Source organism: Micropterus salmoides, unplaced genomic scaffold (genome assembly GCF_014851395.1).
Source record: "Micropterus salmoides isolate LMB-PRFRI ecotype aquatic unplaced genomic scaffold, ASM1485139v1 Ms_hic_scaffold_15, whole genome shotgun sequence".
NCBI classification, from domain to species: domain Eukaryota; kingdom Metazoa; phylum Chordata; class Actinopteri; order Centrarchiformes; family Centrarchidae; genus Micropterus; species Micropterus salmoides.
In genome coordinates, this window is record NW_024040596.1 from 5,591,210 (window position 1) to 5,615,165 (window position 23,956).

General features: G+C 41.0%; 1 protein-coding gene across 5 annotated transcripts in view; it reads left to right on the forward strand.

The window, feature by feature from the left end:
- Positions 1 to 23,956, forward strand: part of hdac4 (histone deacetylase 4) — a 131,984-nt gene that overhangs the window by 56,314 nt on the left and 51,714 nt on the right. The window contains exon 1 of one of the 5 annotated variants that reach the window (XM_038720115.1): positions 18,351 to 18,492. The exons of 3 other annotated variants lie outside the window; for them this stretch is intronic. Coding sequence is in view for 1 of the 2 variants with exons in the window: in XM_038720112.1 (XP_038576040.1) it covers positions 18,644 to 18,647 (4 nt within the window). In the remaining variant the exon portion in view is untranslated. One more of the 5 variants, XM_038720112.1, reaches the window with a different exon arrangement.

The following is a 23,956-nucleotide window of genomic DNA, read 5'->3' on the forward strand; positions in this document are numbered from 1 at the left end:
CTCTTAATTGTCTGTGGTTACATTCAGTAACTGTCCCAAAACTCCAAAACGCAGCTAAAACGCCAGTGTGGACGGAGATCGTATTCGTTTTAGTTTTTTGTAAACTAAAACGGAGTAGTGTGGATGGGGCCTCAGACAATCCCTGCTATCCAGCATGTGCTAATCTATTCTTTCACCCATATTCTTTGTCTTTATAATTGCTATCTTTATAATAACAAACAACAGCTGTTTCGTGTGCAGGATCGCTCATTTCCCGTCTCACATTTCACGTGTGTTTTCTTGACAAAACGTGGTTTGGAGACCTGCGTCGGGTGTCAGCTCGTGTAGTGTGTGACCCCCTGTCACCGATCAGTCACGTAGTGTAAACGCCACAACGACTTCAAGACTCCCGTCACAAGACATCGGCCGACGCTAAAAGTTTTGTAGTCTGCACGAGCCTTTAGTATAACTTGTACACTTGGGTGATGTTTATGATTGTAAAGCAGCTGTCTGGTTGTTGGTCTGTTGATGTTGTTGGTCTGATGTTTGCTGTATGACACACTATGAATTTTCCCGAAAAGACCAATAAATATCTATCACCTATAAACGTGCACAGCTGATCCCATTATCGGGGGGAGGGGGGGCGCCTCCGCCACCGTGCAAAAGTACTTCTTACATGACACATTGATGAATCGTTGAAATAATCGATAGAAGCTTTGAATACTAAAATCATTGTTAGCTGCAGTCCTAATACTCTCACTCGCTGTCTCAGCCGTTGGTGAGAAGATATCATATTACTGTACACTGTGTATTGCTTGTTTTGTCTCATTTCTTAGGCAAAGCACTTCCTTTTGTATAGCACATTTCAACAGGGAGGCATCTCAAAGCACTTTACATAAAACAAAAGCAACAATATGCAATATCATGAGACATTTGATAAGAAATTTCTTACTTCTCCTCATCTTCTTGGTTTCTCCATATGACTCTCCAGTAGTCTGTACCTCTCTTTCCTGAGAGCTGTAGTCAGATGTTGGTGATGTTGTCATGGAGGAGTGGAAGAGGACTGTGGTGAACTCCATGCCCAAGAGGGGTTCAGGCAGTGCTGGAAAATAATAGTGGCCACACAAAATATTGACACTTTGGGCCCAATTTGGACATTTTCGCTTAGGGGTGTTCTCATTTTTGTTGCCAGTGGTTTAGTTATTAATGGCTGTGTGATGTGTTATTTTGAGGTGACAGCAAATTTACGCAGTTATACAAGCTGTACACTCACTACTTTACACTGTAGCAAAGTGTCATTTCTTCAGTGTTGTCACATGAAAAGATATAATCAAATATTTACAAAAATGTGAGGGGTGTACTCACTTTTGTGGGATACTGTAGAACATTTTTTGTAAATTCAATTAAATATGGCATTTCCACTGTTACTCTGGATATTTCTCTGCATAATAAAGGTGTGGTAAGCTATTCTGGAGAAATCTAACACCATGACAAATACCATGATTGAGTGAACTATGAGGGGGGGAAATAACAAATATTAATTGATAAAAAAGGAGGTGATGAAAATGGATTTGAAATGAAAAATAGTGATAAATATTCAGGTAATTTGATTAATTTTAAGTCGATTTGATTAAAACAGTAGTGATAGAATGAAAACATAACCATTTTTATTTCATCATTCACAACCCAAAATTAGCATTCATCAGGGTTGAAGTAACAAAAAGTAAGTAATCAACTTAAAATTAATCAAATCACTTAAATATTTATCACTCTATTTTTCATTTCACATCCATTTTAACCCCTTTATTTTTCAATTCACATGCGTTTTTATAAACTCCACTTTTATCAGTTGATACACTTTCCCCCCTCATAAACAACGACACAGCAGGTAATGTTGTGGGTTACCAAACTGATTCCACGTGCTGCTGCAAAGCTAACATGAGAGGACGTGACGGGCTCAGAGCAGTACAGCAGCTCCAGACAGTGACACTCACAACTCTCCTGCTGCTACAGCTAATGTCTCAACTACAGCATGTCTTGGCGAACTATAAAGTAAGTTGTATAACCGTGGGCAAATCATTTAACGTTACCTGACTGGCACACATATCACGGCTGGCACTGCTGGATTGTGTTGTGTGTTAATGCAAATTTCTTCCCTGCAAAACCGGCACCTGTGGAAGAACGAACCGCAGTAAAGGTAGTTTCAAATTTGATATTAGTTTTACATTGGACATTCGATAGATGTTATATTCCATCGTAATTGTAAACAACGTTTCTCTATCGTCAAACGATAGATATGGTCATATTGCACAGCCCTACTCTAGAGCTTCTTCAACCTGCTGCACTCAACTATTTCGGTAGGAAATCTATGTCGGTGTATCTCTGTGTGTGAACTGCGTTTGGACGGAATGGAATGGTTTCTGTCACCTGTATAAGTTAAATCAATGGCTAAAATGAAAAACTGAATGGACCTGCATGTCGAGCAACACGATTACAAAGCAGGGGACGAGCAGACAGAGTGAATCTTAGTATGCTTGGTGATGTAAATAAAGTTAAAATAAACTTTGACTGGATAGTTAATTAGATAACAAAAGTAGTTTGTAGGTGAAATAATCTTAGACCGTTGCTGAACATACACAGTAAACAGTGGCATATTTTATCAGCGTCATACCCCTAAAATCCACAACATTGGTTGCCAGAGTGTAGCATTCATAAGAGATCTCTTGAAAGCACAATGCAAAAACACTAGAAAAGATGTTGCCTGAATGGATATTGTAGATAGCTGCATATCATTTGAGTCAAAGTTTATAAAAAAGGTAACAAGATTTTTTTTCAGATTAGATGAAATGTCCATATTTTAATCTGGTATTTCTACCAGTACCCTGTGCTTCCGTACTCAGAGCCTTCAGAAACACTCTCAGAGCTGAGAGATCGATGCAGTCATGTCTTCAGGTTCCTGATGTGTAATGCACCACAGGTTATTACAGAATATCAGTGATCAATGGGGGATTTGGTGATACCTTGGTTGCCTTAGCTGGCTAATGTATGGCTCAAGAATACACTCTGTCAGTGTCTGTTTATGGGGAAACTTATAATTTACTCCTGAGTATGTAATCATTTCCACCAACTGACCTTGCACGTTGTTTTTAGAGTATTATTCAGCGCCCGACTCCTTTTAGAATTAGCGCTGCACATGCCAGCGGACGTATGCGTGTACGTGAACTTCGATGTGCACGTGAAACGAGACATTTTGTTGGAACTTCGCTCTTGTTGACAGGAACGTGGGATGATCACGCCACATCAGCATGTCATCAACCCACAAGCGGCATGTTTGTCCCATGTGGCAAAAAGAAGTGCTAATGCAGCAGTGATGTCACAGATTTGGTTGCCAAGACCAGGAGCCTTAGCCCGGTAATAGCACGTTTCGTTGCTTGCAGCAGTGACACAAGTGACTGCATAAACACACAGAGTCAGACATATACAGTATCTCATTTTTAATGCTATTTTATGTGTCTGTGCAACCTATTTGTGGTTAATATTTTGAGGTCCGCTGTCTGAATGGGTCAACACAAGTCATCTGGCCCTTCTTCAGAGCCCCTATCCAGACCTTGAGAGTGTTGAATGAGTCCACAGAGAGAGAGAAAGAAACATGTAGAGGTAGAGAGAGGTATAGGTATAGCTTGTACTGAGAGAAGTAAAACGGAAACTTAACTTTTGTTTGATGGACTGCAGTTCCATGGTTTGGAAATTAAGTGTTAGAACTGTGCTGCAGCCTGAATTCTCTGCTTACAGTGACAACCAGAGATTAACCTGTGACAGCTGTCTCATATGAATGATACCAATGCGGGTTGAATGCACTAGCATGTCCACACACACACACACACACAGGCACATTTACATAAACTAACTAAAAAGCAATTTAGCAAGCAACAAAAACAATCCTGTAAGCACTTAGCCTTCCATTAAACTCAGTATTCCTCACTTGTAAACAAACTGGCATTGCAGAAACAGATTTACTAATCACATTAATTACAATTTAGACAAATACCCCATAATAAGCAGGACTAGTTCTTGAAAGTCTGGGACCTTTCTTACTGGTGTGTACCTGGGCCTTTTGAATAGGTATTAGGTGGGTGACATGTAGAGATACTGTATATTTTCTATGTGTATTTTATTGTTTCTCTTCTTTAGTAAATAACAGTTATAACACTTATAGGTTTAGCTCACTCTTAGCAGTAGCTATTGTTGTTTAAATGTCAATAACATTAAAATGCATTAAAATTTTTATCTAATAATTCCAATGCTATGGACAAATGGCAGGCTTTAAATATTTAAATATATCTTTTCAAATACCATTTGCACTTTTTCACATTGTGAAAATTTCCACAATGTATTGCCAAAGCCAAGCCATTAAGACTGGACATTTGTAGGTCAGGTACACACTGGTCACTGTGTCCTTTCATAGTCAAAATCATTGGAGTGAACTGCTGAATCAAATTTGATTAGAAAAATTCAGAGCTTGGTACAGCCCTAATAATAACTAAATGTTTAAATGCATGCCAAAAAAAGGACAACCGCATTTTATTGCAATAATTACAGTACAATGGTCTATTAACACATTCATGTGATGTGTTAAAATTGATTAACTGGGTGCCAAGTGCAACAGTAACACTTCCCGTGTGTGTGTTTGTCCTATGCTGAGTCCATTTCAACACAGAACAGCTGCAGCCTGCGTTGGTCACCTGAAAGACACCAATGTCTTTGTTTCACAGAGAAGTTTGGGATCAAACTTGAATGTGCGTCAATCAGAGTGAATGACTCACTGGAAAAAAAATTTAAATTAGGAGAAGAGAGGTGAATGAAGACGGTGAGGACAGATTTGCGTGCATATTAATCAGGATGACTAAGTTGTGCACAGGAGGAGGTACTGTAAGGGGAACAGAAGTCAGCACCTTTCAGAGTCACTTCCACACTTACATGTGAATGTGGGTTTGGGCATCTGTTTGTATACGTGAATGCACATGTGATATTAGGAGAGGGAGAGAGAATAAACGACTTAATACATGAGGGCTGTGTGTGTCTGTGTGTTTGCTTGGCATGTCTGTCCATCCATCCCGCCGTATAGCCTAAACTAAGCTCTTTTCTCCCCAAGCCAAAACAGCTTTCTCCCACTCTGCACAAATTAGCAGCAGCCCACGCTCCACTCACACATAACTGTCAGAGTACAGACACTGCAGGGAGTGAGGAGGAGTAAGGGGAAGGTGAGAGAAGTGATGAGCAGCGGGGAGGGGGGGGGGGCAAATTGGGAGAAGAGAATGGGAAAATAGAGGAGAAGAGTGAGAGAAGGCCCAGAAGTGATAATGTAAGAGGTTTTTTAGCTCACAGAAGGGCTTTGTTATGGTTCCTTTCATCAGGGCCTGGTATGTACCGTTGGTTATTGTCAAGAAACGTGACAGTTGTCTTTTATAGTTTTTTTTTTTTTTAGTCTTAATGCTTTGTGCACATGTCCATTTTCTCTCTGCACAGCACTGATATCAAGACTTAGCACAATGTGAGGCTGCGAGCAAGTTGAGAGAAAAGGATGGAGAGCTGTTCACACAGGAAGCGGCAGACCTGTTGGCTGGCTTCTGTTTTCTGACTGAACAGCTTGTCTTTATTTAGAGTTGTCAATTATCTATGAGCACTTAAGAACCGGAGAGAGGTGGAGAGAGAGAGAGAGAGAGAGAAGAGTAGGTAAAATAAATGCAATGAATGGAGGTGGGTGGGGGGTGAGGTGGAGACGGTAAAAGATATTGAAAGAGAGAGACATGGGAGGAGAAGAGCAATTTCGGGAGAAGAGGGCCAGGATGAGTAGAAGAAGAGGGATGAGGAAAGGCACATTATGCAAATATCAGCAGGCTCATTACCATTTCAAAACTCTGGAAAGGAAATCACGGAAAGTGGAGGGAAACTTATTTTTGGACTACGCCAAATTCATTCTCACTCTCTGTATCTCCAGTTCTCTTCTCTCTCTCTCTCACTCACACACCACCACGCCTCCCTCGTGCTGTTGCACTCAACTCCAGTCTCCTCTCTCATTTCTCACTGTGCGATTTCTATTTCTGTGCCGTCTTGGCCTCTGATATTTCACATGTTCAGTCTGCATCTTAAGCTGGACAATACACTCAGTGGCCACTTTATTAGGTACACCTTTCTAGGGTAGGATTCCCCTTTGGCCCCCAGAACAGCTTGAAATGTTTGTTGCATGGATTCAACGAGGTGCTGGAAACATTCCTCACAGATTCTGCTCTATGATGACATACTAGCTTCACGAATCATAGATGTAGTAGCTGCACAGTCATGCAATGAATCCCAAATGTGCTCAGTTGGACCATCCACATGGTGAATAACAATACTCAGTAGGATGTGACACGATGGCAACACTGCTCCATTGTTATTAAGAGGCCAAATATTTGGCAAGAAGATATTTCCCACATAAATACATAATCACCAACATCTAGGGCTGCACGATTTGGAAAAAAAGTCATGTTGCGATTATTGTGGACAATATTGCGATTTGCGATTCGATTAGAATGGAATAAATGGTACTATGAGTCTACTTGCTTGATTATCAAGGAAAGGCACATAATACTGACATTTTGAAATGTGTTTTTCTCAACTTGAAAAAGTTAAACAATATTTATAACAGTAGCTTTAGTAAAACAGATGTAAAACAGAACAAGGGGTGCATGTTGCTCTCAGGAGGAGACGGCTAAAAGGTTCAAATATTGGCACACTGGCATCCTGGATCTAAATCTACATCTGTCCACAGCAGAGGCTCTATCACAACCTGGAGGAGGACCTAGTGTAAATGAGTGTATTTGTATAATATTATAACGTTAAATAAAGAGTATAATGTTCAGTTACTTGTATACTGTTAGTTTAATCTTAATATATTAATTACTATATTCAGTATAATTTCATATAATACTATACTATTTTACCACTAGTTGAATATGAAATCCAATTACAGCTGTTTCATTTCTGTGGGTTGTTTTTATTTATTTAATCCTTGGGCACAGTAGAAATTATGAGAACAGAAGAGGAGCAGATTCAAGTAGTAAATAAACATTAAAATAAGGTGGAAAATGACCTAGATTACCTACCGTCAATCCAATTAGTATGTACACCAGTTACACTGTAACACTGAACTTTGACCATGGCGTGTCCGCGAGATCTCCAAGCAGTCTGCTGCGCTTGTGCTTTGCTCGACACAGCAACAAACCATCGCGGCGTGACGCAAGCCATTGAAAATAATGGGTTTCATGTCACAGCAGTGCAGTAGTCGCGATCTGTCTAAAAGGCCTATTAATGAGAGCTCAACAGTCCGGGGAGCGGGTGTGTAGCGGTTATGACTCTCGGAACCGTGACACGAGACCGTGGACCGTCGCAGTTTCACCAAACGCCAAAATCTGTGAAAATAGGGACCAAGTTTTAAAAAACACTGAAATTATACTTTAATCAATTCTATCTCCCCCTTGCTTTAAATCTTATTTTTCTTTGGTGAATCCAATGTGCGTTTGTAGATAACATGTAATACATGAAGAGAAGAGAGTGGAAAAGCAAAGTGAAAGGGCACATGATTAGTGTTGACAAGCCAGAGATGGAGAGTGGGGTGTGTTCCAGAGGACACCCCGTCTGTAGGTCACCATGACCGCGCGAAGACACTTGTCTGCCTGCCAGACCCCTGCTGCCTCCCTCCCTACTATCTGGAACATTGGGCTTTTGCAGTCGTGTGTGACTGAATGCTTGAACTTAAGTCTGATTTTGTAAATGTGCTTGTGTTTGCTCTGTGAAGGAACATGCTCTACCTAAAGATTTCAGGAGTTTGGCAGGCCGACCATTTGGACAACCTCATTTTCATGTGCTTGTCATCTGCTTGTCTTCTCTGTTTTCTCTTCACAGTCTCTCTCAACCCCACTATTTTCTGCTTTTACTGCAGTTGATGCTCAAAATATCTAATGGGGAAGAAACATTAAGTTATTTTAAGACTTGTCAACAAATAATCTAACTTATTCACATCACTTATTCAGCTAATAAAGCTGTGACATGTTCTCCTATGCCAACATACACGAAGGGTAAGTATAAAGCATGAAGCATTAATTATCATGACAGAATCAAATCAGATTGTGTTCAAGATTCAAAAGATCGTAACCTTGTGGTGAATTTTAGTTCTACACCCCAACAGTGACAGACGCAGTCAGCACCTGCTTGACTTGCCACTTTTGCTAATGCAAGACAACCTGTTTTGTATACATTTGCTCACCAGGGAGCCCACACGGCCCTTAGGCCCTGGTGCCAGTTCCCCAGATGGGCCCCCACAGCCCCCTACCACCCCTACACACTCCCTGACCTGGCATGGATTCCCTTGCCTGGTGCCAGTTTGGTGTAGGCAGGAGGAGGTGGGCAGCTGCTTCTTTTCTGCTCAGACACCATCAGACACACACACACACACATATACACACACTGAAACCATGTCAAAGTCTTTGCCCATGGGATGTTTCCAAATGGTTATCTTGAACTTCTGATGAACTGAAATATAACCTCCTATACGTTGCTTCATCTCATCTCCATGAGTGAGTCTTTTCATTTCTCTTGCACCTAACAGTTTCAGAATAATGGACCTCCATTTGGGTCATAAATGGCAGCTGAATATCCTCCGGTTCACAGCACAAAGCAAATCTAAAGCTATGAGCTAAGAGCAGAGGTGAAATCAGATTTGATCCTGAGAGAAAGATTGGAGTTATAAAGGGAATACAAGACAGTGTACCAGTGCCTAATTTTATCTACAGACATTGCCTGAGGTTGTGGCCTTCATGTCAACCCCCTTTAAAGAGAGACACACTCATTCACATGCACACACTTCACATCCAGGTCTAAGAAAGTATGGCAGGGAGCTCAGAGCCAGACTTGTTTTTGTCTTGCAGCAGAACAGGCGATGCCTTAACCTACTTTGTCTGCATCAGGGCCATTATCCTGACAGCTACAGCAGGTTGGGCTGTGTGTGTGTGTGAAAGAGGATGTTGTTGAAAAAAGATTTTACCATGTTACCATGTCATGAATTTTGCATTTGGCCTGGTGTGTTTTGCCATTAAGGCTGGCTGGTTAGGTTAAATCTGGAAAGTGAAGTTGCGTTTGTCAATGTATGTTTTCAGACTTATTTAAAATTGATTATTATCGTTTGCTGTCAAACAGCACAGACAGATCTTTTTATCATCAGTCTGACTTTGTCTTTGTGTATCCAACTATCAAAGCTTTAGTGATCATTATTATTCCCATGCAGGACTATGCACTCCTGTCTCACAACTATGTGCCAACAATGCTGCATCTCTTCTGTGGCGCAGTTTATCATTCGCCAGTTATATAAAATTGGATGGTGCAACATCGCTAATCCGATAGGTTCCTCCATTTTTGGACCCTCCTGGTCTCAGATCACTACTGTCCAGACGCTTTGCAAATTCCTAACTCACCAAGTTGAATTCTACTGGCAGGCTCTGCGTGGATGAACTTCCCCTCAGCAAGAGATTCAACTGATAGGCGCGGATCTTTATTCAGCATTTCAGTCAGAAAAGTTAAAATGTCCATTTTATATCGGATGATGAAGTACTACTATTCTGTGAAACCGAAATGAAAACAAATGCTGTAACCAACAAGTTGTCATGAAATGTGAAATTAGCTGTAGAGACAAAACCATTTTTGTACCAGGCTTTAAACATGTTTATTTCTGCTGTAAAGTTTGCCATTTTAACATGGAGGTTTAAGGGGATTGACCTGCTTTTGAAACCAGCTTCAAGTGGCCATTCATTGAATATGTGTGTTGGCTTAATTTTTCAGCCCCGTAGGTTTTTGCTTGATTTTGACTTTTTGATGTGTGTCTGTGGTTTCCGTTACCTTCCCCTTGTGCAGTTTAAGGAAGAGCTCACTAGCTGACATATCAGGATCTGCTGTGGCACACCAACAGGTGATAATAGCAGCATCGTAGTTGTCTGAATTGTTTTTCTGCTGCTATGCTCAGTAATAAGTCATATTATCATTGTCATTAGACCTTGAGTGGGGTGCCACATATCAGATGCTGTGGTTTCTGTAATGTTCAGTTAGATATTTAAAGCTAGGTATCCCTAAGTTGTACAATTTGTGAATTTGCAGTGTGTCTGTTTATAGTATGTGCAGATGGACAGATGGATATTATGTACATTTTGACTACGGCTATGCTTTACCCTTTCACTTCCTCTTAAACTCACTTGTTAATGCAGAGGTGTGTTTTGTAAAGGCTTTTAGCAGGACCTTATGAATCCAGAGGAGTCCTCTGGAAGCTATCTATTATAGATGACCACTCCAGGGTTCAGACCTTTGCTTTGCACTCGCAAGGGGTTTTCTAGCTTCTAGCCAGCAACACCACCATGACCAGAGGCTGGCCTTCCCTTGTCCGGGAAGAGGAGTTCATTAAAGCCTAATGGCTACAGCATGGCTGTCAGTGATAGACTATATTTTACCACAAACTTGTTTAAGAGAAGAAATAGAACATGGCTTGCTGTCTGCAATCTTTCTTACCAGTTTTCTAAGTGGGATGAACTTTCAAGAAGTCATAGAGAAGAGACTTATATAAAATAAATTCAAGAATAGACTCTCGTCTTCAGTTACTGTTAAACACAATAAACAAGCAGATTTACACCTTACATTCCTTGATCTTTTTCATTTATGGCTTATGCCTGAAACTCATTTTTCTTTTTGATGTGTCTGTCCATTTATAGCTGTAACTTTTTTTACTGTCTTCGCTACCTCCTATTTCTGTTTACATCCCTAATAAATATTGATTAGGCCAATTTTAGGCAGGTTGCTATAATCTGCACTGTACATTAAGAGTTTGAGTCTAGTTTTAATGCACAGGGGCATTCCTGTGACCCGTGTGATTTAAAGTGCACAGGGAGCAGTGTAGTAAGTTGAGTTCAGTTTGGCATCGCAGACAGCTAATGGCTCTGTCTGCTGCGAACTCGGTGCAGACTGGGAAGGCATTACCATTGAGATGGAAGGAGAGGGCGTAAAATATGAATGAACGGAGCTCCCCACTGCAGCCAAGAGCTCAGAACATCTCTTTGTCTTGCCTTGTCTGGCTTTTAGGAAGCTGTTTTGAAGCCGTGATGTTTTGAGATCTTCCTCATTTAGGAGTTGATTTATGTGGGTATTTTTGTAGAGCCTGAAGTAAACTTGATCCTTCTTTTGTATGTGTGTGTGTTTGTACAGCAGAACCAAATAATTCCTAAGCGGGTATACTTAAGCTGCATAACGTTGCATCATTGAAAGCCATGGAAGGAACATTCACACAGCTCATTGGTCAGATGTGTCTGGGGTCGAGAATGAGACCGTAAACACAGGAAGAAGGTCCTAAAGAGCTTCCTATTTGCCTAAATATCAAGAAGGCAACGTACTTTGTTACTAGTCCAGTTCAGATGTTAATTAATTCTCTGGCCAGCTGCTTAAACTGTAGCTTTTCTTTTCCGCTCAAACGAATCATGCCAAGGGGCTTAACGAACTAGAGTACAATTCAAGGGGACAAAATGGGATAGAAAAGCAAAAAGAAAAAAAAAAAAACTGTATTGCTGCTAAAGAAAATCCTGATCATTTTTTTCTGACTTTCTTCTGATCTGTACTTTTAGTAATCTCTTACTTTTTTCGCTTGTAATGTCGGCTAATTGGATAATTTTACCTCTTCAGTCCTCCCATTCAAATAAAACACAGTAGAAACAATAATTCTTTAGGCAAAGTGCTTAAAATTGGTAGACAACAGCATCCTGTGACAAACGGTCTCTTTTGTTTTACCAGCCAAAGCCTATAACTATTAGATATGTTCAAGTTATTGCTCCTTCTGTAGATGTAGCATTGCAAAATCTCTACTAGTTGGCAAATAGTTTCACTGTATATATCATCATATCTGACAACTCAGCCCAGCAGGACAGCAGCTTGGCTTTAAGGATGTTAAACTATACTGTAGCTGCTTCACTACAGTGGAGTTTATTGTCATTCATTGTCATCCAGTCGAGGGAGAGAGGGAGGGAGACTCACAGGTTTATAACCCAAACAGTTCCTCATTTTGAATGTGCCTGCAACAACTTTGAGCAAATGACATCATGTGTTTTTCTGTTTTTAGGTATATATATAAAGGTTTTCATGTTTGTAAATCTTAATTGGGCCATCTTATACAAAAGCAATAGCATATATAATTTACCGTAAAACTTCAGTTCAAAGCCTATACCCTATTAAATGCCTGTCCCTTTTACTGGCCTGGTGTAGCCACACGTTTTGACAAATAAACGCAGGTCTCAATTTAGACGCCTGGTCTTATTTTTTGTAGAAGTTCTTTGGATGTATAAAAACTCTTAAAGCCCATCAATTATCTGCCTAGCCTATTTGCCATCTTTGATGAGCAAGAGATTTGCAAAACTGTATTAAAGGCTTGTCTATGTAGCCACCTGTCCCAAACAAAGGCAGGGTGACTCCAGTGATTGAAGCAATTTAAAGCCCGGGCTAATAATCTAAGATTTACCATATTTAAATTTTGTTCCTCTTTTAAGTGACAATAGAGAAATAGAATTATGCCTGTTTAACTATTTAATAAGTTTGCTCCTCTTGTACTTATATTTTTTCTAAATTATTAACATATTTTAATAAATTGAGAGCATTTGTTAGTACCAATGCAAAACAGGCCAATGACTGCCAAAAACACTAACTGATGGCTCAGGACTCTGTACTTGTGCTGATCTGTTAAGCCTTTTAAAATATTTTTTTGATAACCTCAAGTCTGTTGCCATGTATTGGCTGAGTAAGAGAAGTGGCAGAATATGCGAAGGAGAGTACAAGATTTCTCCAGAGAGTACAAGCTTTTGGCACAAAATAATAATTTCTTTACACTTCCGCAGTGTTTTGAATCAGTGTTAAAATAAGACATAAGAAGGTACTGAAAGGGTGGGTTCTCATATTCTGCATCAACTGAGTCTGATTGTCATTAGAAATGTACCGCGTGGCCTAAATCTCTGTTTTTATTTGAGGTTTATTTTAGAGAGCGTAATGATTGTTTTGAATAGAAATTTCAGATTTAGTGTCTGTATTTTGAGCATCCCAGAGATACTAATCAATGGGACATGAGGCAGGGGGAGAGAGAGCGATGTAAATGGGGGTTGCAGAGAGAGTGAGTGTGTATTATAAATAACCCAAATCAATAATAAACGACACAGTATCTCACATATTTGGAGTCGGGTCTGGGGATCTCAGGGGAGATGTTTGAAAAAAAGCAACCCTCCTCCCACCACCCCCTGTCACTGTGGAGGGGGGAGGGAAGACAAGAGCGTAAGAAGGTACAAAAATAAGAGTTGCTATCTTTTTTCCCCTCTCCTGAGCATAAACCAGCTTGTGGTTATGGTTTGCATGCTTGTGTGTTTGTGTCTGTGTCTTTGTGTGTGTGTGCACATGTGTGTATATTATGAGGCGGACGCCATCCATTACTTATTCATCAGTCCTGTCTGCCTGGCTGCCACGCTGTGTATTTCAGCATGCCTTGCAATCATTATGCCACATGCATTATTTAACACACACATGCACGCTGACTCTGATGCAGATAGCTACACGAGCTATTTATCTCTGGATATGCTCACTTATCGCCTTGTCTGGTTGTCTCACGGGCTGTTGCAAATAACTGCGCAAGCCCTCTACCACATAGACAGTCAATGCCTTATCTTTTTTTCGAGGTTTCTTTCAGTCATACTTGTTGTTTTCAGATAATGTGCACACATGCCCTACTGATTAATCCCAACACATGGTTCTGTATACACGTTATTTAGTATATAAATAAAAATCATGCTCTGACTTTTTGTGCTGGTCATCATGTCGTGAACATGGACAGGTGACAAAATGTATTCCTCACATTTATGTCAATGTGTGTATAATTTGGTTTTGGATTTGTCTAGGACCACAAACTCAAGAACTGCCTGAGATGTAGATGTAGAAAGAGAAGTTAGACCTCCTATGACTCGTTCGCTCTAGGAAAGCAGACCAGCCCCTTATTGGCTGTTCTGGCTTGAGGGCCATCTGACAAAGCAACATACAACAAGTTCAGATGCTGTCAACACATTTTCACTTTTCAGTATCAACACATGAACATTTTGGCAGCGGGTCATGTGCATAAAGATCTGGATGCTAGTCTCAACAGGACAAAAATTAACATCAGCAGCTAATGAACAAACCACAACACAACATGAAAAAACATCACTGTCACTGTTTCATTTGTTGTGAAATCAAGTATACAGTCCACCGGATCACATTCATGCATTGCGCCACCCACTATACATTAACTTGGAATAATTTGCGCAGTTCATCTAAAGAGCCTGCCTTGCTTGCTAATGCACTGTCTTCAACTAGTATTTGCGGTTTTTTCCCCCCTTGTTTTTTGTATGCTGTATCATGGCCAAAAAAACTTGCTGTCCAAAAAAAAGCTGTCCACTGTTCAGTTTTGTTTGCCAACCTGCTGGCTTGCCGCCACTGATCTTTGACCATGGTACTCACCATCTAACCTAATGTCCATACATTGATTTTTACCACAAAGTTCAAGTGGTGATCTTCTGCTCAGTTTCACAGTCCGGTCACTGCCCTTCCCAATGGGGATTCTCCTTCTTCTAAAAAGGTGTTGGTGTGCGTGTGTATGCCATTGTCGATTGGCCTCAGTAGCATTTGCTGTTATCACTGTCATGGCTGCATGAAGCTTAGCAAAGCCTTTGACGTCAACACCATACAACAAGCTGATAACGCAGACCTTTATCACAGCCAGGTGTGTGGGTGTGTTGTCTGATCAAACAAAACTTGGCTTCCTGGATTCTATGCTGAACTTCAAAAATAGCTCCTGCAAACACATACAGATGCAGAACACCCTGCACACACACATTCACACACAAACACACACAAATTAGATGAGATTTGTGTGAAACAAAAATCAGAGAATTACATGCACTTAGATATGTGATTATTGTTGAGTTTCTGAAGTAAACAGATTTCTTTAACAACACGTAAACAAAAAGGTAAATGGGTTCATTTACCTTTTATTGCGGTAAGGAACTAAGAGAAATCTGGGTACATTGCTATGTTATTGGTTGATCAGTGTTTTTAAACATGTTCATAGGCTAGATAAAAGTAAGGTAAGTGAAAGCATCACAGAGGAAGGAGTGGCTTCCATAGAAAGTGAATAACACTGTGCCTCATGTTGTCTGACTTGGACTGAATCTACACTCACCGGCCACTTTATTAGGTACACCTTGCTAGTATTGAACTGCCTTGAGAACTTTCAACAAGGTGTTGAAAACATTCCTCAGAGACTTTGGTCCATATTGACATGATTGCAGTTGCTGCAGATTTGTTGGCTGCACATTCACGAAGTGAATCTCCCGTTCCACCACATCCCAGGTGCTCTAGTGGATTGAGATCTGATGACTATGGAGACCGTTGGAGTACAGTGAACTCATTGTCATGTTCAAGAAACCAGTTTAAGATGATTTAAGCTTTGTGAGATGGTGCTTTATCCTGCTGGAAGTAGCCATCAGAAGATAGGTAGGTAGGTGGGTGTGTACATTTATTGTCACAATATAACAGGCCATATAATTAAATTGAGTTTTGTAACTCCCTTCTGCTACATAGTACATTTACATTTACATTTATTCATTTAGCTGACGCTTTTATCTAAAGCGACTTACAATTGAGGTTGCACGCCTCTGGAGCAACTAGGGGTTAAGTGTCTTGCTCAGGGACACAATGGTGGATGGGTCGCAGTGGGGGATTGAACCTGGGTCTCTCACACCAAAGGCACATAGTAGACAATATACATTAATACAGAAGCAATTATAAAAATGGTAAACAGAAATAAACTATAATCAATGGAGCAGTGCTGAGGATGAATTAGAGTTTAAGAGTCTGATCGCTTGGTGGGAAAAGCTGCTCTGCAGTCTGGTGGAGATGGTGTTACCTAGGTTGTAACGAGTGGTTATTAGAGTTACTGTTGCCTTTATGTCATCTTGAACCAGTCTGCCCATCCTCCTCTGACAGCACCAACAACTATGCTACGTTCAAAGTCACTTAAATCCCCTTTCTTCCCCATTCTGATGCTCGGTTTGAACTTCGGGAAGTTGTCTTGACCACGTCTACATGTCTAAATGCAGTGAGTTGCTGCCATGTGATTGGCTGATTAGCTCTTTTGGTTAACATGCAATTGAACAGGTGTACCAAATGAAGTGTCCGGTAAATAAATAATTATAAATAAGTCTCTTTTCCCACCTTACAGACTCAACACATGTATACACACCCATAGAACTGTTTTCACTGAGCTTTTGTTTTACCTAATAGGGTGGGTCAAATTACACTTTAATCCTTCTTATTAGTCATACAGTTTATTGACATTGCATCATTCATCATCTTCAACCTGAATAGAGGTCTTGTTAGTCAGAATAAGTCAAAACACCTGTGCGGGTGTGTAGTGTCTAAATATATGGTATTTCAACGGGAGATACTTGATTGTTGATTACTTGCTTTGGGGTGATTGCGTTGTGCATAATTTTAGTGTATTGATCAGTGTCACATGAAAGTAAATGTGCATTGTTCTGTCCATGTGCAGTTGTTGTTGTGGTGTCTGTTGCTGATGAGAGGACACACCACTATGCTGTCCTTTTACTGTGCTTTAGATGCCTTGTTCACACGTACATTCTGCCTTTAGCTTCTGGGTGTGTCATTTTTATATTCCATACTTCTGTTTTCCATTGAAATCCAAACAATCACTACTGGTTATCGCTTCTGTGTGTGATAAATTAAACTTTTGCAACTGCCCCACGTTGTGCTGCAGAGCGCCATTTAAGTCTTTGCTGCCAGCACCATCAGCTTCAATTCACCGCTGGTATCCTGTCACATCTGTTATAAGGATTGTAAAGTAGCCACTTTTGTAAATGAGGACTAACCCAAATGTGGTAATTTTTATACAATTTCACATTCAACAAGTAAACAACTATTCATACTGCAGTCAGTCCCATCCTGCCTGTTTCCATTTGCTACTATTGGCTGAGAATCAAACTGCCCCTTGATATGACGGAAAGAAATAAGACAGGAGTCGCCCTCAGAGGAGGACTTGTCGTTAGCGGACACTGATGCCACTTAATCGGCGGTACTTCAGCTGCCTTAATTGCTCCTCATTATCATTCAGTCCAAACCTTAAAACATATTTTAGGACTCCATATATAAATCTGTCTCTACTCTGAGTCAGCATCTCTCTCTCTCTGTTTGTTGTTCTCAGTTTCTTTCTAAGAATTACGTTTTGCTTTTATAATTTTAAATGTTGCTTGCATGCAGCTCCCTAGATACTTGCTTTATGGTCATTTTAGTCTTCCTTTCTCCCGTCACAACCTCCTTTTGTAATACTCCTCACAATTCAGAGGCACAATTTATAATTTACAAAGTTATGACTTAGATCATGAAATATTTAGTTTAAAAATGTAAAGAAGAACCGACAAAGCTTCCAAGCAAAAATTGCTTGAAGTATTGAGATTGAATACCAAGCCCCAGCTGTAAACAGCATCCGCTGTGTGTGCCGTGGACAGAGATGGATATTTCTGACGTGTGTGTGTGTCTTCAGTGGTTGTAAAGTGTTCCAGTTGCAAGGCCAAGCTGCAACCATTATCATCAAGCCAACTTCTGTTCTGTTGGGCTGCTGTACGGTTTCCTGCCTGCAGCCTCAACACCCACTTACTCGCTTTGTTGGCACAGGGAATACATAGTGCCCACGATTAGAACCAAAACATGAACTTCCCTTTTAAATTGTTTTATAAATTATCTTATTTATTTTAAGCTTTATGCCCTTAATTTCATGCTTTAGTTTATGGTGTTGGTCGCTGTTGTGCTTCACCCATTTCGGGATTCATTCTTTAAAGCTGATTTTTATGCTGCTGCACCTTGACTTGTCAAACTTGAATAAATGAAACTTGAACCTTGTAGGAGGGTTTTAAGAGAATCCAGAAATGTGTGTTTGTAATACACATTAAGAAATGTGAGCAACAGCAGCAACATTGAGCTCTGTTCAGTTAAAAAAAAGTAAAAAAACTAATTCAGAGGTGGTTCATAAAAAGCGCAGCATTTGTTTAGTGAAATGAGAATGTGGTCACAATCTGACGCCCTCTGCCTCTCTGCAGGCAATGGGAGAGACTCCCATAAAATGCTCAACATGCCTGAGACTGCCCTCTGATGTCACACAGAGAGAGAGAGAGAGAGAGAGAGAGACTTAGACTGAGAAAGAGCGAGTGGGAGGGGACCAGAGGAGCAGAGGGAGGGAGAGAGAGTGGCAGCCCGAGGGCAGAGCAAAGCACGTCAGTGAGAGCAACAGAGAGAAGCCGTGGAGTTAGAGACAGAGAGCGTGAAAGACAGGGAGGGAGAGAGATCCGTTCTCACAACGAAAACCAGGTGGGACTGCTGTATTTTTGCGCTACACTGGACTTTACAGCTCTGTTAGGAGTCCCACTTTTCAGCTACAAACACACTTTCTCTCTCTCAGATACTGTACACTAAACACACACACGCAAACACACGACTACCGGACAGCACAGCACAGCTGATGGGTAAGAGCTCTTGGTGTTATGCACAGATCACTGTTTGTTTGGAGAGCGTGTGTGGATGTGCTGTTTGAAATTCAGTTTGAGCTGGTTTGTAATTTATTGTGTGGTTTGTTTTGGTCAGCAAAGGATTGGTTTATTTAATTGTACATTGTTGTAGTATGTTCAGTTTGGTGTGTGTGTGATACCCAACGCACGCATGTGTTTATATGAACTCATTGAGCCATACGGATATATTTTTGTGTGTGTTCACTTGAGGAGAGCGTGCGTGTTCGTGTGGACATCCGCCTTGTGGGTGTGCAACTTTGGGTAGTGGCACTGTTTATTGAATGGTACTGATGTATGGAGACTCTTGCTCAGCACCAGTCGGTGCAGCCGACAACTGAATGGAGCAGATGGCAGCGGCTGCGTCTGTTCCTCCCCACAGCCTATTGTGTGTGCGTGTGTGTGCGTGTGTGAACGGCGATATGTATGAAAGTTTGTGTTTTTAAACACAATGGGGGATTTCATTGCAAGAATCAGTTTTGCAGAACACATTTTCAGTGTTGATTGCTCGGCACACGTAAGAGTAAAAACTTTTCTTTTCTGGATTAGATTTCCGTGCTTGATTACATTTTCTGTTCTTGCATCATGTAATGATAAGAGTTTTGTTTCTATTTTGGTTGGTGTGACTGTGTTGCTGCACGTCTCTCTGTCTCAGTTTACGTGTGGCTTCTGCACTTTATGTCTGTATCGCTTCAGCACGGTTAAGGTTTAAAATCACAGAGCTGGTGGATAGGCTAGATGCAAAAGACCAGTTATGGTGTTGTTTATCTCTGCATACCCATCTGAGAACACAACGTCCCTAAAAAAAAAAAAACGTGATAAGTTGCTGTTTGATTGCTTTACCCAGTGGAGTCAGTCTGTGAACACTGACTAGCTGTCATGAGAGAAGGAGGAAAACAAAGAGGCAGTGACGTACAGTACAACAAACTACCATGCTCCAGGGACCTGCAGTGACATACAGTATATCAACATGTGTACACACCCATCCCAGACTTGACAGTAAAGCATTGGCTGCACATGCATGTGTTGAACTGGTTGCCCACTGTCATTGGACTTTCCTCCATCTCTAGCCCTACCCCTCCTCCCCTGTCCAATTAACCGCTGGCCACAATCCCACCAGTCGCCATGGCGTTTGCCTCCCTCCTATGCTAACACCTGTGCGTGCGTGCGTGCGTGCGTGCGTGCGTGCGTGCGTGCGTGCGTGCGTGTCTGGGGCTCACGGCTGGGTAACACTATGTCAGCAATTATTATTCATTCTTAATCTGCAACGTTTCGCTGGTGTCACTTTGTATGTATTTTTGTGTTCATAGCCTTTTATCACACACTCTGTGTTGACATTTGCTGACTATTTTAGAATTTTAAATGAGTGTGTCGCATAAACTATGAGTAAACATGCATGGGGTTTTGTCTGAGTGCATAGCTGCCCGGTGGGGCGAGGAGCTCCCTTGGGAATCCTGCTCTATAAATAACTTCCTCTGTGTGATCCACGATCTTAGCCTGATCACTGGTGGAGCGAGGTGGGGGGGGGGTCAGAGAAAGAGAGTGATGGAGGAATAGATGAGGGACAGAGAAGACTAGGCATAGGCTGACATTTCACCAGCCGTGTTTGTGTCAGTGTTTTTATTCAGTTCAGCCAGATTTCACATAATCTTGCCTGTAGCAGGAAAAAACCTCACAACTCCATGGGATTTCTCAAAGTAAACACAATTTCCCGTCTGGAAATCAACAGAGTTTATCTTACTTCCGCCCCTCATAGCTTTAATGGTCCTTCATAGCTTTAATGGTCCTTTAACTGCTGCACATTTAGAACCTACTGTATACATTTATAGACCTAGTTGTCAGTCACAGAACAATGGGATTTAAATTTTTCACGTGACAATGAGGCAAGGATATGATTTTGTGCAGTTTACTCTCTGTAGTCTCTGTAGTCTTTGTAGTCTCTCTGTGCCACTCACTGTAAAATGTCAGCCTGTATTGTGACCTGCTCGGCCATGCCTGCAGCAGGAATGTTTGCCTATCGTGTCCGGTGCCGTCGGGTGAGTCAGCATGTGCATCCACCTCTCCTCTCGTTGGCTGAGCACCATTACCCCATGCCACATTCCCAGCGAGCCATCCTCGTAAGCTGGGCTAATTACTTCACAGGTGCCTGCACCCTACTGGGTGCTGTATGTTGCCCTGTTAGTCTGCTGCCGTTCACAAAGCTTTGTTTACTGTAAACTCGCTTCTGGCGATTGCATGGTACAACTGTAACAGTACTGTGATCCTGCAGAGCCTTTGTCAGCTTGACAGAGAACTGTCAGTCAGATGTGACACAGATGTGTTTCCTGTGTGCTATCAAACCTTGTGACAGCACTTTAAAACATCCTTTAAATTATCCAGAGCAGAACTGGCTAACCAATTGGGATCTGGGATCTCAGTTGCAGCCCTGTAAAGTTTAGAAAGAATATACCTAATCAAGTAACAACAGTGGGTTTTGATAAATGTTAATTTTGAAGAATCATGTATCTCCATGTCTCATGTCATACACCACTTTTGCATAGTCTGAAAGAAATCTACACTCTAAAACATTTGATCCAAAGGCTCTTTTTGACTTTGAATTTAAAAACAAGCCATACTGTTAACACATAAATACATCAAGGTTATCAAAAGGTTCAAGTTCCTAAATACCTCTGTGTGTAGTGCAGTCTGCAGATGGCGGTAGCTCTCACTTAGTACAGTGTTAATTTGCTATGCAGTGTGGTTCACCTCTGAGTATCTGGTCTGAGCAGTGTTTACACCACCTCCCTCTTCCTCTCATCTCTCTCCCTCTGTGCCACCTGCACTTGTAGCCCCTCAGCTTGAGGATAAGTGGCGGTAATTAGGTTTTTTTTCTGCCTTACTTCATTCAGCCTTGCAGCCGGCCATTGCTCACTGGTCTGTAAGCGATCAGCAATGTTAACAGAATAAAACATATAGATAGAAATTGGAGATTTTAATTTACTTAATTGGTCCCCATGGAGAAACAGGGTTTGGGCACGGTTGCTGTCCCCTTTATGCACTAGAGCTGCAATGATTAATCGAATAATTGATTGTCAACTATTAAATTAAGTACCAACTATTTTTGATGATTGATAAATTGTTTTGACTCAAGAAAAATTATCTGATTCCAGCTTCTTGTGTGCTCTGGTTTCATTACTTCTCTGTGACAGTAAACTGAATGTTTTTGGACAAAACAAAACATTTTAAATCACCTTGGGCTTTGGGAAACACTGATCGACATTTTGTACCATTTTTGTATTATTTTTGACATTTTATAGACGAAACAACTTATAGATTAATTGAGAAAATAATCAACAGAAAGAAAATAACCATTAGTTGCAGCCCTATTATACATAGCTTACATTATACTGCAAATGGAAAAACAATACAAATGTATGCCAGAAAATAAAATTTTGTAGCGCAGGTGCAGTTCCATTTTTTGTCAAGCGTAAGCTTATGTTTTTGTACTTCTTGTGCCTGTTTAATTCATGGCTCCAGTTAAAACTGACCCCATCTTGGTGCGTGTAGTGCTACAGCTTAGTTGGTTTATTCAGATCAGGTGACAATTTTGGTAACTGTTTTGGCATGAGGTTAAGACTGCAATTTCATGTGCTCAGACCACCTCTTGTCACAGACACAAAGGCACACAGTAGTTTAGGTGTCTTTAGCTGACAGAGACACTCAATCTGACCTGTTTGTCATCATGTTTGAATCATGACACTTCATTATCTTTTACCCTCTTTGTAATTGTTTGTGTTTGATATGTTTTTATTATGTAGCTTACTGTTTAAATCTTTCTCAATTACAAGCCACTGTTCAAGGAAGCAGACTTTACTCGGGCCTTGCATGCGATTTGTTAGTGTTTGTTGATTTGTTGTTGCGTGGAAGTGTTTTTTGGTTTTTTTTGTCATTTTGGTGCTGGGAGCCCAATTTGTCTGTGAAAACAAACAGCCTTTTTGAAGCCTATAGCATGTTTACTGAGAAACTGGCGCCGAGGTCCCTCTGAATTGGTCTCAATGTATGGAGTGGCACATTGAAGTGCACTGACCCAACAAAAAGTTTTGTTTGTCCGTCCCTGATGTTTACTGCTTATTAAATATGTGTGTAAACAGTTGACCGGCATGTGTGTGCATAGCATATGTGAGGTGGAAGGGGAAAGACTGTTTGGATGACACGCATGATGGGCTCAGGCTGTTGAGAGCGAGAATGAAAAACAGTGGCGTTTTCTAGTGTGGCTCCCTTTCTGTATGCTTAATGATCTGGACGTGACAAATGTCAGAGATCCAGGAATCATTTTAACACGCACATGGCCCCTCGTCAGCACATGCCTGACCTTAAAAATTTATAAAACTGCAAAATAAATGTTGATAAAAGCAGCTGGCTTTTATCCGCATCACAAACAGTCAGTGTATGTTTAGATTATCATCACGACACGTGAGCTGGATTGCTGTTGACTCTATAAATCCAACTCTCACCCTTGGCTTAAGCCTTGCTCTTTCATCTTTTCAACTTAAGTGTCCAAGCAAAAATTCTAATGTCCAGCTTTCAAATAAGTCCTTACAAGTATAGTGATATAATTACACACACACACCAGTGAAGCACCAGCATGTCTGGCCTGGCCACACCCTTTCTTTTCCCCCTTCTGTCCCGTTGGGTGGTGTTAAGTTTCCTCCCGCACTGAAAACCTGCCCAGTACCAAAGATGTCATTGGCTATCTCAGCAAGTAACTGCGACTCCATCACCACCTCATTGGTCACTGGGGATGCCAGGACATCCGTGATAGGTCAGAGATGTTCTCCACTGGTTTTAGGGTATTGATAACTGGCAGAGGGCTTGGCATGGTGCAAGCTGGTTCTCTACGGAGCAGATATTGATCAGAAAAGACTGAATGATACACAGGAGGATTTGATTTTGAGTTCAGATATCAAGCACAAATCTCAAATTGATCTGGTTGCTTGAGTTTGTCACGCCAAACGGGGGGGCTTAAGTATTTAAATCATGCCATAGACATATTCTAGTTACATATGAAGGCTTTAAAGTGTTTTTTTAGATTTTGTTAGCATTTTATCTTGTTTCCCTAGTGTTGTGTTGCTGGGTTATACTACTGTTTGTGTGTAAGCTGCAGTGTTGTTTGCTTGTTTTGGAGAAATAATCTGATTGCACTAATACTCTGGTTTTTGCATGTCAACAATGTTGATGCAGGGATATTGCTTATCCTGTGTTTGTTCTTAGTATCCATGTTTCAACAGCTC